Here is a 15,553-nt window from a genome sequence, read left to right on the forward strand (position 1 = left end):
TGTGGATGACGGACGGTCCATTTTGAAAGCTTTTCAAAGCTCTGAATCTCCCTTATAATAAATAGCCCAGTCACTCCCTTTGAGCTCTGGACACCTTCGCATGCACCCCTTCATTATTCTCTGGTATCAGCTCTTCATGGTAGAGCCTTTAAAACTAGGTTGCTTCTTGAAGATGGACCCTTCAGAAAGAAGTACCATGTAGCTCTTCAGGGAGGACTGAGCAGGTCTTAGGAAGGTTGCAGTTAAGGCGGGGAACCCAGTGTCTTTGTGGAAAGGCCGGTTTCATTTATCCGAAACCTTACAGGGATATGGAGGATGGTGTGCAATCTGCCCTTTGCTGTGAGGGGGACACGGGACCTGACTGCTATGGAATGGGAACACTGAGACGGGCGCCGAGGGGAGGGTGCTTCCTCAGCCTAGGGCAGTGGGCTTGAACTCAGGGTCCGCCTCAGGAACAGCTCAGGTGCCGGATGTTCATTTGTGTGTCCTTCAAAATCAAAAGCTCTGGACAGGGGATCCCAGGCCTCAGTTCTCCATGTGGACCCAAACGGAAACCCAGTGACCTCTGGACCTCGTCACCTGATCCTACCACGTGGCCCGAGCAGCATTCAGCTGTGCTGGCCTTGAGAACGAGGCCGCCGTCAGAGGTGAACCGCTCTGGGAAGGGTCTGGGCCTGCCTTGTTCCGAGGCCCGTCCTTGCTGTGGATGGCGACACCAGGTGCCCACCGCTGCCCCGGGGCGAGCTACCACCCAGAGCAGACTGTGGGCAGCAGCTAGGCAGTCATGGAAAGAGAAGACACCCGAAGTTGAAATTCTCATAATTTTAATGGTCAATAGCTTCTGGTTGGCTCTGGATGGTACAGTTAAACAATATACTTAAAGACCTCCCCCCGCCCCCCGCAAGCGCATTCACATCCCCTCGGCAGCCGTGCCGCCAACGCGCACCGCCCGGTCTTCCCAGACTTCCACCACTCGGACCCCCTGCGGGTTATGGAAATCCACATCTTAGTGTAAGGAGTTGAAAAACCCTTGGTACGCCTGTGACCTGTGTTATTTTTTTAAAATAACAGATATTAAACCAAACACCTTCCCAGGCTCCGCCGCCGCCTCACAGAGCAAAAACCTGTTACTGTGGCAAATCTGAACACTCTGTGGTCTCTCGTGGGCCGGGCCGATTGCTTCTCTCCCTGTTCTACTGAAATCATACGGCATAGAGTTCGTAAATCTTCTTTACACAGTACACCAGGGCGGCGAGTGCTATCGTGTTGTGCAGTCTCTTTCTGTGCAGGTCGTCCTTCCGGACCAGCACCACCGGGGTGGACGAAGTGAGTGTGTGCAGGGGCAGGCGGGACAGTTTATAGGCGTCGTACTCCACTTGGTACTTGCAGCAAGGGTCAAACTGCCAGGAGATGCCGTAGAGGGTGCAGCAGGCCAGGCTGAGCACGCCTGCGGGCAGGGAGATGTAGTGGGAGTAATCTAAGGGCAGCGCCAACGGGGTGAAGAGGCAGGCGGTGCCCGCCAGCACGGTGGTCTTGTGCAGGCAGTTGCCCACGGTGATCCAGCGGGCAGTCTCGTCGCCGATGCGCGTGGGCTCGATCACGATGTACTTGTACTGGGCTTCCAGGGCCTGCTCCAGCTCGTACTCAAACTGGTCTTGGGCGTTCTCCCCATTGTAGATCTCGTGCACGATGTAACAGTCTGTGGCCGACAAGCTCACCCTTGGAGTGGGGGTGGGGTGGGGGGGGGAGAGAGAGGAGATAGTTAGGCTGAGGGGCACACGCACCACGCTTCGGTGCTGAGACGCCGCGAGAGGTTCGTGACTCAAGTCTGGGCCTGGCGCTCAGCAGAGGGTCTGAGCTCCTGAGGGCACCACATCTCACTTAGGAGTTAATCCTTCCTGGAACCCAATATGTAAGATAGGAAAGATTTTATTGTTTTTCTGAGAGAATGATTACTAGTGAAATGTAGAAAAGACACAGGAAAGAAGGGGTACCCAGCTCTCCAGAAGATGACAGCCTATGATGTGTACTGGGCCCGGGAGATAGCCTGAGGCAGTGGACAGATCCAAGTTCCCTAAGGAGCCCCAAGGAAGAAAGAATGGTTTCAGCCTGGATTCTTATCAACACAGAGGCCCAAGGTCGGCAGAGTGACACGTGCTCTTGGTTAATCACGCGATTGCAGGAGGAGGCTTCTTTAATGGAAACCAACAGACCTGAGACCAACAGTGCCAAACACTCTGCCCTTTGCAAAGTTTAGAAGGAGTCAGCCCTGCCCTGTGGGACAAAAGATAGATAGATAGGGTCGCCTTCGCCTTGGATGATGGAGCACAAAACTCCTCCGGCCATCAACAGAGGACAAGCTACACAAAGCCCCCATGGCCCTTCCCAAAGCCAGCAGCCTCAAGAACAGCAGTGACTCTGAAATTTAGTGTACGGATAACACAAAGGGCCCCAGAGGTTCTGGCCCATTCTGACCCTGGTCCTCCAGGACTGTGTAGGTGTTTACTGCCAGTAAATCCTCCTCTCGTTCGTATAAGAAACACTTCACAAAGACCCACTTCAAGTGGCTGAGCTGATCCGACGTCCCCCTGGGACTAGGGACGGGCGGCCTGACCCTCACCAATGGAAGACAAATCTGGACGCTTACAGACAACTCAGCTCTGGGTCAAGGCCAGATAGCTGGCCGTGACCGTGGGCCATGGGGCACCGCAGGCAGTTTCGGGATCCTATGTGAGGTCCCTCCAGTGCAGACTTTGCATCCAAAGCAGAGTCTTTCCACACCCCCTGATGGGCAAACCTAAATATAGACCTGTACGCGCCTTGTCATTTCCATTTGGCTTGTTTCAGCCTGTCCAGATCTTTCCAAATCTCCATACTGCTGTCTAGTATATACTGTTTCTCCTAGTAATGTGTTCTCTGTTCATCTGGTAAAAAGCCTTCTTTATACCAGCCTCTGAGAGGGCACTGCTAGACACGGCTCAAGGCTGGATCAAGTCACTTAACCCCTGTCACAGGCAGTGCAGAGCACCTCTCACATATGCCTCAGCGGCTGTGAAACAAGGTCACCCCCAGAAGCTCTGGGTCCTCCTTCAGAGATGAAAGCAATTACATGTTAGATGTGGTGAAAATCAGGTTGTCATGGGCGCACTTCAAGGACAAAGGCCGGGCGATCGGAGCCCGAGACCACAGCGACAGACCCTGAGCACTCCTTCCAGTTACTACCCCCAGGCAGGATTCAGCACAGTAGAAACTACTTTCAGCCAACAAATAAGCAAGCCTAAGAGGCAGTTTCACTCTGTTAGGAAAATGCCTGATCAATACTCTCCTGTGGGCACATCAGAAAGGAAAAGTCACTTTGGGGCGCCTGGGTGGCTCAGTCGGTTGAGCAACCGACTTCAGCTCAGGTCATGATCTCGCGGTCCGTGAGTTCAAGCCCCGCGTCGGGCTCTGTGCTGACAGCTCAGAGCCTGGAGCCTGCTTCAGATTCGGTGTCTCTGTCTCTCTCTGCCCCTCCCCCACTCATACTGTCTCTCCCTCTCAAAAAACAAATAAAACATTAAAAAAAAACAAAACAAGAAAGGAAAAGTCACTGGTAACAGGCTGACCGTGCCCCCAGGGGCAGGGGGAAGGGCATCCTCCAGGAGGGGCCTCCTATCCGGTGGGAAGCACTGTAGCAAAAGGCACGGGCTGGGACTCGGGCAGAGGGAAGTCTTTATCCTGAAAAGGTAACTGTAATTAAGCTGGGCTCAAGGAAGCCTCCTAATTAAATCACAGGCCCTAATTAACTGGCGTGCACTGGGGAGAAGTCGTTCCCTGGGGGTCGGACAAGAAGCCTTCTAAACATGGGACGTTGCCAAAGCAGCTCACCAGTAGTCAGGGCTGCCTCTCCACGATGGGTCAATGAGCTGTTTCCGCAAGAGTCCACCGGAAGTTGAGAAAACAGGAAAAGTGGGGTTCGCCCTTTCAAGGCCTCCACTTGGTTTTCGTTCAGACAGAGGAGATGGGGCTGTTTCAGTCCTTCCTCCCAGGCAGGACTCAGCACTTCAGAAGCCAGTTAGCAAACACGCCAACCTGAGAGGCAGGGTTTCACGCTGGTCGGGTAAGTCACTGGTAAAGGGCTGACTGCACGCGCGCGTGTGCAGGGGCAGGGAGAGGGCTTGCTCCCGGGCCGCGCGTCCAGGTGGTGGAGAGGAGACACTTCCAAGGCCGTGTGTCCTGCTGACTATCAGAGCGAGGCCAGGGATGCCTTTCTGGCCACAAGGTTCCTCTAGAATGTTCAAAGCCGAACATAGGTGTCAAGACTGGGATTATAGAATATTCCTGACTAAACCCAACTCGACCTCAGTACGGTGCCCTCTCTGCCCAGCAGATTGTAGCCATCCTGAACATGGTGGGAAAAAGTACCGTGAGGCCCAATAAGAAATGCCTGTTGAAACCCCACCGACCTAGAACAGACTGCTCCATTCTGGAGACCCGTCAGCAGGGACATCCCACCTCGCCCTCCCCCAGCTTCTGCAAGCCCCGCAGGCATCCCTATCCACACCGCCTGCCTTTTCCCAACCCGTCGCAGGGGCAGGCGTGGTGGGCACGGTACTCTCCTGCCCTTTGTTGACACAGATGAGTAGGTGTGTCTACGGGTCCCTTCGAGCCTGACCCTGTACCCTCCGGGTTCCTGTCTCACCGCTGCTGTCACGTGTGCCTGCGTCAGGCCCGACGGCACAGGAACGGACAGTGAGGGGACACGGCCGGCCGTCCGCCCTCTGCATTCCGGCTGCCGGCAAGTCACAAACACCACAGCTCAGAGGAGTGTGTGTGGACACGGGTTTGCTCCCCCAATATACACATCCAGAGCACGCCAGCTTCCTAAAGCCGCCGCGGCTTTCTGTGGGCCGGCCACCCCACTCCTACCCATCACCAGTCGCCCACGGCGCAAAAACAAAAGAGCGTAAGCCACACTGAAGTAACATCCCAGGGGCCTTCCTTCAAACAAGGCAGCCTCTGCAGCCAGTCCAGCAGGCAGGCACTGCCACACCACTGCCCTGACCCTCTCGAATCCTCTCAAAGCCAAACTACTCGGCCCAAATTCAGGAAAGGGATTCTTGTTCTTGTTTCATTGCAAAAGGATATAACCTGAAGTCTGGAGAAGGAGATTTCCAAGATATACAAGGAGATAGCAAGGTTCAAAACACACACACACACACGTTGGGGCCCCCATCTGTTAAAGGCCACCCCATCAAGTACTCAACTTCCACCTGGCTGTGGCAGCTGGGGTGCCCTATGTGCCTGCAAACATAGGTGTTAAAAGCTGCCTGGACCACAGGGTTCAGTTCACATGGCTGCCATGGGCAGTTACTTCAGAAACCTGGTGGCTGACTACTCCCAGGAGAGAGGCATGTCCATCACCACCCAGGTACCCCAGGGCCCACCCACGTGTGGCTTGCTTGTTTCCGGGTCAAATGTAACCAACTAAAGAAGGAGCCTAGTTAGAAGGTTGCCCTGAACAATTTCAGAGCATTACCAGCCAACCCCCAACTTGAACCCTGGTATACAAGTGCATATGGGGAAAAAAAAAAAAAAAAAAAAAGCTAACTGGGAGTCTCTGGGGCTTAAGGGACTTCATTTGTGCTTTCCATGGCAGGTGTGTAATGACCAGTAAGAGCCCTAATAAAGAGTTCATGTAAAAAAAAAAAAAAAGAAGAGTATGAGAGGGAAAGAGCAGTGACGGAAAAGTATCTACGAGATCAGTGAAAAAGGCCAAATCCAGAACAGTGATTAGAGTATGCTAACTTTAGTGGACATGCTTGCTTTTACACGCATTTCTGGAAGTACAAAGACCTGAGAATTCTATTACTTGGGGAGGGCCATGGAGTGGCTCCAGAAAGGAGAGTCCCGTTTACCAAATGGCTTCTGAACCTTTCGAATTCAGCACGTTCCATGGTACTTACCACGAGGTAAGGGTTACGCCCTTGCACACCCTCTGCCAGTGCTGAGATCGATGTGCACCGTTGAGCCCTTAAACCAGCCTGTGGAGCAGAACATCAACCCATCTGAGCTGGGGTGGCTGCTACAGATGTGGCCTCAGGGTCACGGGCACTTGTGACCGGGGCTCTTGGATCCGCCTCCCTCCCTCTGCCTTTAACCACAGTGGGCCCGAGACCCTCCGCTCTCCTCCTCTGAATCTGTGCTCGCATCAGAGGGATCCCTTGGAAACACCGGCTTTGTGGTGAGAAGGTGGCCGTAATGAAGAAGCAACCTGACAAACTCCATTCCCTGGGTGCGGGCACCTTCTCTGCACAGCTGGCAGCCTGCCCGGCATGTGGCCCTGGGGTCCCCTGCACCACTGGGAAGCTTCTCTCAGAGGGATCTGAAATTACAGAAGTAGTCTCAAACATGGGATCCCCAAAGTCTGCAGATACCTCCCCAAAAGTCAGAGCTGCGCAAAAAAGTTCTGAGTGGCACTGTCCGAGAAGAGCAGAACTGATGGGAAGGGATCGATAAATTGAGCTGTTCCTCCACGAGAGGGAAACCGGAGGTACAGCTGAATCCCTCCCACGCAAAGCGAAGGAGAAAGCAGGTTCAGAACACACGCAGACGGACAGACACATTCAGAAGCACACAGAACGCAAGGATATGGCATTTAGGAACGTTTTTGTGTGTGGTAACTGGGAAGAAAAACAAGGAAAGGACAATTCAGGAGCGAGGTGGCCTCTGCCTGCAAGAAGGGACATGTGCACCAGGGTAATGCTAGTTTTCTACTTCTTAGGCTGAGCGGCGAGCACGCAGGTTTAACTATCTTCAAATCACGGGGAAATACAGATGAAATTTCCTGTCCTAACCATTTGTAAGTGTGCAGCTCAGTAGCGTTAGGTCACATTGCTGGGCAACCAATCTCCAGGACGCTTTCATCTTGCGAAACTAAAACTCTGTCCCCATTAAACGACAGCTCCCACCCCCCACTCCCCACCTTCTACTCTGCGTCTCTGTGAATCTGATAACCTTAGGGACCACACGCAAGTGAAATCATATAGTATTTGTCCTTTTGTGGCTGGCTTACTTAACGTAATGTTCTTAAGGTTCATTCAGGTTATGCAGCATGAGTCAGAACTTCCTTTCTTTTTAAGGACGAATAAACAATGTTCCATCATATGTATACACCGCACTGTCTATCCATCATCCATCCATCCTGTTTGGGCCGCTTCCACCTTCTAGCTATTAGGAAGGTGGCGAACGTGGTATAAACCTACCTGCTCAACTCTCCGCTTTTAATCCTTCTGGATACGTATCTAGAAGGACTGTCGGATCATGTGGTCATTCTTTTCATTTTTTAGATTTTTTTAGAGAGAGGGATTCGCGTGCAGGTGTGTGAGCAGGGGAAGGGCAGGCAGAGAGAATCTTAAGGATATAGACTCCAAGCTTGGTGCAGAGCCTGACTCGGGACTCAATCTCGTGACTCTGAGATCATGACCTGAGCCGAAATCAAGAATCAGACACTTAACTGACTAAGCCACCCAGGCGCCCCTAATTCTTTTCATTTTCTGAGGAACCACCACACCGTCTTCCACAGTGGGTGCATCATTTTATTTTTTAAAATTTATTTACTTTGAGGGAGAGAGAACACGAGCACGAATGGGGGGAGGGGGGGAGAGAGAATCCCAAGCAGGCTCTGCACTGTCAGTGCAGAGTCCGATGCGGAGCTTTAACTCGTGAAGCCACGAGATCATGACCTGAGCCAAAATCAAGGGTCAGTCACTTAACCAACTGAGTCACCCGCGTGCCCCACGGCTGCGTCATTTTATATTCCCACCAAAAGAGCATGAGGGTTCCAACTGCTCCACATCCTCACCAGAAGTTATTGATTTGTTTTTTAAAAAATGTTTTATTTATCTTTTGAGAGAGCACGTAAACAGGGAAAGGGCGGGGGGTGGGGTGGACGGTGGACAGAGGATCTGAAGCGGCTCTGTGCTGACACGCTGACGGCAGTGAGCCTGATGCGGGGCTCGAACTCACGAACCACGAGATCACGACCCGAGCCGAAGTCAGACACTCAACCGACGGAGCCACCCAGGTGCCTGTTGTTGTATCTCACTGTGCTTTTGATTTGTACTTTTTAATGACAGCGTTACTGAGACAGAAGTCACGGGCCACACAACTCACCCATTTGGAGTGTACAATTCGGTGGCTCAGCACGTGCACCAAGTTGTGTAACAAACAGCACAATCGATACTAGAATATTTCCATCACCCCAAAGAGAAACCCCACGGCTCCCCATTTCCCCCACCCCTCCCCAGCCCCCGGCAAGCACCCATCCCCTTCCTGACTCGATGGACTCACCTATTCTGCACGTTTCATATAAATGCAATTATGTTTGTGGTCTTTTGTGACTGGCTTCTTTCATTTAGCATAAGGTTCTCAAAGGCCAGACGTATGGTAGCAAGTTTATGACTTTCCACATGTTAGAAACATACTTTGGGTCTGTTTAATATACAATTTTTAAAAATCCAAGACAAAACATCTGGAGGGAAGTATCAAGGATGCTATACGTGGAAAACGGTCAGCAATGGTTTTCCCTGGATGGTGGCCTAACAGGTGACTGAGATTTTATTTTCCTTCATACATTATCTGTATTCTTCAAAAAAGAAAACAAAGAATCACGGGTCTCTCTTATAACAGTGGGAAAATTAACTGTACGCATTTTCTTAAAAAGAAAAATCTTATTCAACAGCCCATATCTCTTGGGTGACGAGGGCAGACAGCCACGGGCCCTCGGCAGCCGGAGGGAGCCCAGTTCCGGCTCCAGCAGCGTCTCTGTGCCTGCGGAGAAGCCCACGCTACCAGGGAAGCACCCCGCCACCGCGAGCCTGGGCACAGGCGGCATCTCGTGGCTGCGGTGTCCTGCCGGGGTCACACCCGTGCGGTCCTGCCAGGGAGGAGGAGGAAAATTGCACTTCCCTGTTCGCTCACGCAAGCCCCCATCACCTTCTGGTCGTGGCAGAACCAGAAGAACCTAATCGAACCGTGGAGGAAGCGCCTGCTTCAGGCCTACGTCCCGGAGCGGGCCTGGGGCTCACAGGCAGGGCCCAGGCACGCGCTCCCTCCCACGTGACATACAAAGGATGTCAATCCTGAGCTCTGTGAAGGCAGAGTGTGTTTTCGTCACGGTATCCCCTGCACTGGGCCTGAATGTGACGGGTCACCGAAACGCATCGGCAGGGCGGGGCGCCCGGGTGCTTCAGTCGGTTAAGCGTCTGACTTCCATCTCAGGTCATGATCTCACCGTCCATGGGTTCGGGCCCCACGTCGGGCTCCATGCTGCCGGTGCGGAGCCTGCTTGGGACTCTCCCTCCCCCTCTCTCTGCCCCTCCCCCACTTATTTACGCTCTTTCTCTCAAAATAAATAAACTTAAAAAAAAAGACAGTGGAAACTCATTTGAAATAACTGACAGGAGAAAAACAATTACATGAAACTAGGTCCGTATGTCAGGCTGCTCTCCGCCTAATAAGCACATGGTCACCTATGCTCTGTGAGGTGCCGGACTGTCCCTCTAGCCCCTGATCGAGGAGAACGCACTTTTGGCTAACCGAAAGGAGCAACTGCTCCCTCAGACAGGGAGTAGGAGCCAGAGGCAGTAGGACTCTACATTGTGGATTGAAAGCCCAACAAGGGGGCGCCCGGGTGGCTCAGCAGCTAAGCATCCGACTCCTGGTTTTGGCTCAGGTCACGATCTCAGGGTTCGTGGGGTTGAGCCCTGCGTCAGGCTCTGCACTGACAGCGTGGAGCCTGCTTGGGGCTGTCTCTCGCTCTCTCTCTGCCCCTCCCCCGCTCACACTCTATCTCAAAATAAATACAAAACCTTAAAAAAAAAAAAAGTTGGAAAATTAAAGAAAAAAATAAAAGAGTGGGGGCAATTAGTACAGAAAGACACAGGCAGGTAGCCCCAAATATTGAGGACGGTTCCAAACAGGCTGAGGAACTTCCACAGGCACCTGACATCATCATCTGTTTCAAAGGAAGCCCCACGCGAGACCACACTTTCCTCCTCTGTACTCTGGAAACCGAGCAGCTCTCTGCCATGGGAAGAACACAGCGCACCGAGGGTGGGAGTCAAGAGACCTGGATTCAAGTTCCCTCTCGGTTACTCACTGGCTTTGTATCCAAGGGCAAGACACCTGGCCGTTTCGAGCAGGGCCGCCCCGCGTCAACTAGGGCAGAGGCCTTACCTCTCCCCCAGGGCCACGGTGAAGGTGGAGCAGGGGTCAGGTGTGCACGCCAAAGTGACGGCCGCAAAGCACCGCCCCCATGTGAGGCCCAGGCGGCTGTTTACATTTAAATTATTTAAAACTAAAATAAAGAGGCGCCCGGGTAGCTCGGTCAGTTGAGCGCCGGCTCGGCTTTGGCTCAGGTCACGATCTCATGGCTCGTGGGTTCGAGCCCCGTGTCGGGCTCTGCGCTGCTGAGCCTGCTTGGGATTCTCTCTGTCCCTCCCCCACTCGTGTGCGTGCTCTCTCTCCCTCAAAATAAATACATAAATAATCTTAAAAAGAAAATCGTAAAATAAAAAATCCAGTTGCTCAGACGCGGGAGCCACACTTCCAATGCTCACGCACACGTGGCTAACGGCTACCCTCACGGACAGAACGGATCGGCAACGCTTCTGTGGTGGCAGAAAATCCTACTGAACAGCCCTGAGCTAGAGAACTCTTATGGCTACTAAGTGATTACTGGCTTTCCCAAGAACTCTGTGGCCCGTCCAGTGGCTGCTGGCACCGGGGACCGAGCACAGTGGCAGCCGGGAGGTTCCCCTGTGCCCGCTCTATGGAGTACCTCCCGCCTCCTCCCGCGGCCCCCGCTCACTGAGGCCCAGAACACAGAAGCTAAACTCAGGCCTGGCTTCAGCCGCCTCCTCCCATCCCTGGGTACAAGGCTGCCCCTCCGTTCTTCAGAAAGTCGGGCCCGCACTGGAATGCGGCCTATGGGACTGAACCACTGAGGCACAAGTCAGCGCTGCCGGAATCCAGACTGCTCACGTAAATCAAGGAAAATGGAAAGTCGTGCCTAACAGGATGAACCCCAGCGGGTGATCTTAACACGCAACATCCAATTTCTGGGAGCAGAACGTGTGGCCCAGCCGTGCCGGGCTCCACCTTCTGGCAGCCAGCTGAGGAGGACCCACAACCGTCAAGGGCCGCACACCCAGAGACTTGGGGGCGGATGCCGTACCCACGCGGCTCATCCAGACCAGGAGGAGAGAAACATTTTTACCACACGCTAGAGCCAGAACGGCAGTTTTCCAAGAGAAATAAAATACCCCAGACCCCTAAGGTACCTCGGCTCTAAAAGGAAAGGATCAGACCAGAATGAGGAGAATGTCACTCCCGGAATGTGAGCCACCTGCCCACGTGGCTTGTGGCCCATCTGTTCGGCTGGCCTGGGAACTGCGCCCTCCACCAGCCACCCGGGAGCACGTCTGTCCAATTCACATATGAAACAAAGCGGCAGAAAGGAGGCCCAAGTCCTGGGGAATAAGGTGTGGTACACAAAGATGGGGAAGCAGTCCCGTGGCACGGGCCGCCTAAACACGCCGACGGCTGCACAAGCCAGGGGAGAGGAGGGCCGCGAAAGGTGATCTCACACTACAACCTGAGCATTTAGTCCAGTTTGCACGGCCCTCTGAACACCCCAGGTCTTCGGACAGCGCCGCTGCCTCGTACCATGGTCAGAATCAGATCAAGGACATCTTCACATGATGAGAAAAACAGGAACTGACAGCACGTGGCTATACTCCCATTCCAACAATCACGGAGAACTCAGGGATGCTCAGAGGCCCTGAGGGAGTGAAGAGAAGCAGCCCGAGCGGGACAGGAGGGACCGTCTGTGAGCTGGTCCGCGTTGGCACCCGAGTGGCAGAACACACAGATGCCTGCACTGTGCCTTCCTAGATGGGCAAGCGTGTCTCAAAGACGCCGACGGGACAAGTGGCAATCTGTGTGGTGTGCTCGCTGCCAGGGTGCTGAATTTTGGACAAGAATTCAGGTTACAGCTCAGAGTGTGATGTTCTTCATTACAAACACTGTTGATTCCCTGGATTTAATGGAGTGGAGAGAAAAATCAACATGCAAGCAGCTATCATTTTGCTATTTCTTACCCCTCTCCTATTTTAGTCTAGACCAGTATTGTTGTATCAACAAAACTTTCTGCAGTGATGGATGTGTTCTCTATCTGTGCTGTCCAGTGTGGTAGCCCCAAGCCACATGTGGCTACTGAGCACATGAAATGTGACTAGTGTGACTGAGGAGCCGAATTTTTAATCACTTTTTACTTTTATTTTTTTAAGGAATCTCTACACCCAATGTGGGGCTTGAACTCACAGCCCCGAGATCAAGAGTTGCATGCTTTACCGACTGAGCCAGTCAGGAGCTCCTGTTTTTAATTACTTTAAATTTAATTGCCACATGTGACTAGTGGCTACTGAATGAACACAGCTCTAGAGTCAAGAACCAGGTAAAGAATTCACACATTGGGTATTCTAAAGTGGACCGTCATTAACGCTGTCTTGTGGACAGTCTGGCGCTAGGCAGGGCCTTTAAATACAAGTCGTGCTTTGGAGTTTGCAGGCCCTGGCAAATCTGGAAAGTTTGCCCAAAGTGTTGCTCTGCTCCAGCCCCTGCCCCAAACCAGGCAACGTGTCCTTCAGTTTCAGCATAAAGCAGACTCCAACTAGGTGTGTCAAGCAATTCTAGAAAGTGGTCTTACAATGTGAAGCTGAGATTTGAGTCAGCATGAATGTGACATGGAACAAACTCATTTAAGAGGGCCATAAACAGCCTATTTCCGACGCTGGAGCCAATAATATGCTTGGGCCTCTTAATCTGCGGTGCTGGGCAATCAATTAATCCAGCCTGCCCCACCCGAACACTCTTTCCTCCCACAGAGCAGGGATGGAGGTGTGCCCAGAAGTTAGCTAGCTGGCCCAGCAGCGGGTTATGTTTCCATCCCCTGCTCAGCGTGGGAGGATCTTTGGGAAACCGGGCTCCGGCAAATGTCCCCTCCAACAGAGCCCGGGTAGGGCCTCGCAGCAAAGGCAAACAGAGGGGCTCCCCGCAGCCACACCACGTTATCTGGAAGAAAGAGAGATGGTACCACCCGAATCACAAAACCTGACACCCCAACCCTGGCTCACATACAGCATCTGCATGAGTGAGTAGTTCCAGGCCAAAGGTTGCAATCTGAACACCTAAGGAGACTAGGCAGGTAACTGCAGTGAGTCGAGCTGTCAGGTGAGTAATGAACTAGAGAGTACTTGCCTTGGCCAAAAATGTCGGCCACCACTCAGTTTTTCGAGGAGAGTTTTATGTGAAATCTTTCAACTTCTAAGTACTGGCAACTAACTTAAATTCTTTTTTAAAACTGATGGTCAACAGTCAAGGGCTGGATTCAGCCTCTGGGCTGCTGGTTTGCAAACTCAGTTTTGAATTAATGCTGGTCTCCAACCAAGGAGAAAAAAAATCCCCAGTATCTGATTTCTTAGATCAATAAAAGCTTAACTTGTACTGGCACGGTCCTTGGATGATGTCTGGGGCATCCCCATTTGGCCCTTTCAATTGTTTTTGTCCAGTAAGGAGAAATGCCTTTCAGATACTCTTGAGTTTTCTAAACAGGTTACTTCCTATTACTAAAGGATTAATGTTCAGATTGAAGACCTTGAAGACGTTTGCCAGGTTTAAAGACCATCTGGAAACCTTTAACTTCTTCCTATGGTCTGATCTAAGAAATACCAGATGAGAGTTGGAAAAACAAAAATATCTGCTTGCCATTCACTGCTTTTCCAAGGAAGAGGAAATGCAGAACCGATAACGTTGGATAACTCTGAGCTTAAGAATAAAATGCAAGCTGGTTTATCACAACTATCAAAAAGGAATCTTCTGAGCTGAGAAAGCCATCTGCACTAAACAGCAATGAACGTGATAGAATCAAAGAAAAGGAAAAGGCGGGTAGTTGAGAGAAAGAGGGGGGGGTGAGGGGAGAGAGAGAAAGATAACTTTTCTGTTTAATAAGCCTCTCCAAAAAGACAAAAAAAAAAAAGCAAACACAAAACTTTCCTGCTGACCTCTGCTATACCAACCAAGCCATAACAAAATGGACTGAGCAGTCGAATCCAGGTGATTCCACCAATACACATCCTTTCCCAAATTTCTGGTAGCTGAACAGCTAGCTTCTAGTGGCTTCTACTAGGTGACACTGCTTTCCTGAAGCAAAAACTGTAAATTCAACACGAAACACGAAAACTATTCCAATCTCATCTTCTAGAAGTCAGTTCTACAAATCGAGATCCACCTTGGAAGACACAAGTCCCTAGCTCCGTACCCACACACCATTCATTAGGAAAGGTCACTTCAAAGGACTTCCACGGCAGGGGCGCTTGCAGAGAACCCGCGAAAAGTCGCAAACATCGAGGGTTCGAGGAAGCGGCCGGTTCTCGGCCCGGGAGACAAACTGGGGAAGGTTAAAGCTCCCCTGATAAACGTGCAGACTGCACTGCCCTGCCCGCAGCTGGCCCACTTAGTGAAGGTTTCCCCTTCCTTCTCCCTTCCCCGAGCTATTCCTCGCCACGTCAGGGGTCGCGGCCAATATGACCACGCTCGTGGCCAGGTGGGACGGGAGCTTCGGTCGCCGCTCGGCCGCGGGATGCTAGGCGGGTCCCTCGGGCCTGCGCGGGGCTCCGGATCCTTCCCGCGTGGCCCGGCCTCGATCCCCGGCCCGACCCCGTACGGCCGCGGCCCACTTCGCCCGGCCCCGCCATCGTCACCTCCCCTGAACCCTCCATGGAGACAGCCTCAGCCCAGCTAGAGGGGGCGCCGGCTCCCGCCCAGATCCTGGGTCGGCCCGAGCAGGAACCCCGCGTGCCCCGCAGGGGTACGAGGAGGGCGAGTGGGCGAGAAGGGGGAGCCCGGGTACGAAGGCAGGGACAGCGGTGCGGCTCCAGGAGGCTTTACTGGCTCCCCGGCTCCTAAGCCACTCGTCCTGGGAGAGCAACAGGCCCCCGGATCTCACCTCTCTCGGGCGCTGCCGCCACTGCTGCCCGGGCCAAGACGCCTCCTTCCCCAAGCGGCCATCTTGGAGACACTCTGCTCGCAAATGTCTCGCGCCAAGACGGCCTCGGGATAGCGGGCGGACTGAAGGGAAATGTAGTCCGGGCCACATCCCCGGACTGCCCGGGAGGTGAAAATCGAGCCCCCACGGGACTACAATGTCCACAATGCATCGCGCGCGCCGGAAGCACCGCCTCCTTGACGTCGCCTGGGAAATGTAGTCCTCAAACCTTCCAGCAGAAGGAGGCACTCTGGGAGGAGTTCTATTCAGGACACCTTTTTAGAAATTAAAATTCCCAAAGTTCACAGGCTAGGAGTTACAGGCGCCCACCCGTTAGTACGGCCTTGGGCTTCAAGAGCAAAGCGCAGAAGGAGAGTGGAAAGGAAAGTGCCTACAACTCCCAGAGCGCCACGCGGGAGGCGTCCCGGCGCTGCCCGCTGCAGTCGCCGAGCGGCGCCGCGCTTT

The 15,553-nt window shown here is 52.9% G+C and overlaps 1 protein-coding gene across 2 annotated transcripts; it reads right to left on the minus strand.

Moving 5' to 3' along the window:
* Positions 1 to 807: 807 nt before the first annotated feature.
* TMEM11 (transmembrane protein 11) lies at positions 808 to 15,550 on the minus strand. 2 transcript variants are annotated; one of them, XM_043583361.1, is made up of 2 exons: positions 15,050 to 15,550; positions 808 to 1,719 (listed from the first exon to the last, which is right to left on the minus strand). In XM_043583361.1, the coding sequence occupies exons 1-2, from the start codon at positions 15,109 to 15,111 to the stop codon at positions 1,203 to 1,205; spliced, it is 579 nt and encodes a 192-aa protein (XP_043439296.1). In that variant the 5' UTR covers positions 15,112 to 15,550; the 3' UTR covers positions 808 to 1,202. The 2 variants fall into 2 exon arrangements, with proteins under 2 accessions (XP_043439296.1, XP_043439297.1); XM_043583362.1 differs by lacking the exon at positions 15,050 to 15,550 and adding an exon at positions 11,639 to 12,063.
* Between the last annotated feature and the right edge of the window lie 3 nt (positions 15,551 to 15,553).

Source organism: Prionailurus bengalensis, chromosome E1, assembly GCF_016509475.1.
Source record: "Prionailurus bengalensis isolate Pbe53 chromosome E1, Fcat_Pben_1.1_paternal_pri, whole genome shotgun sequence".
NCBI lineage: Eukaryota > Metazoa > Chordata > Mammalia > Carnivora > Felidae > Prionailurus > Prionailurus bengalensis.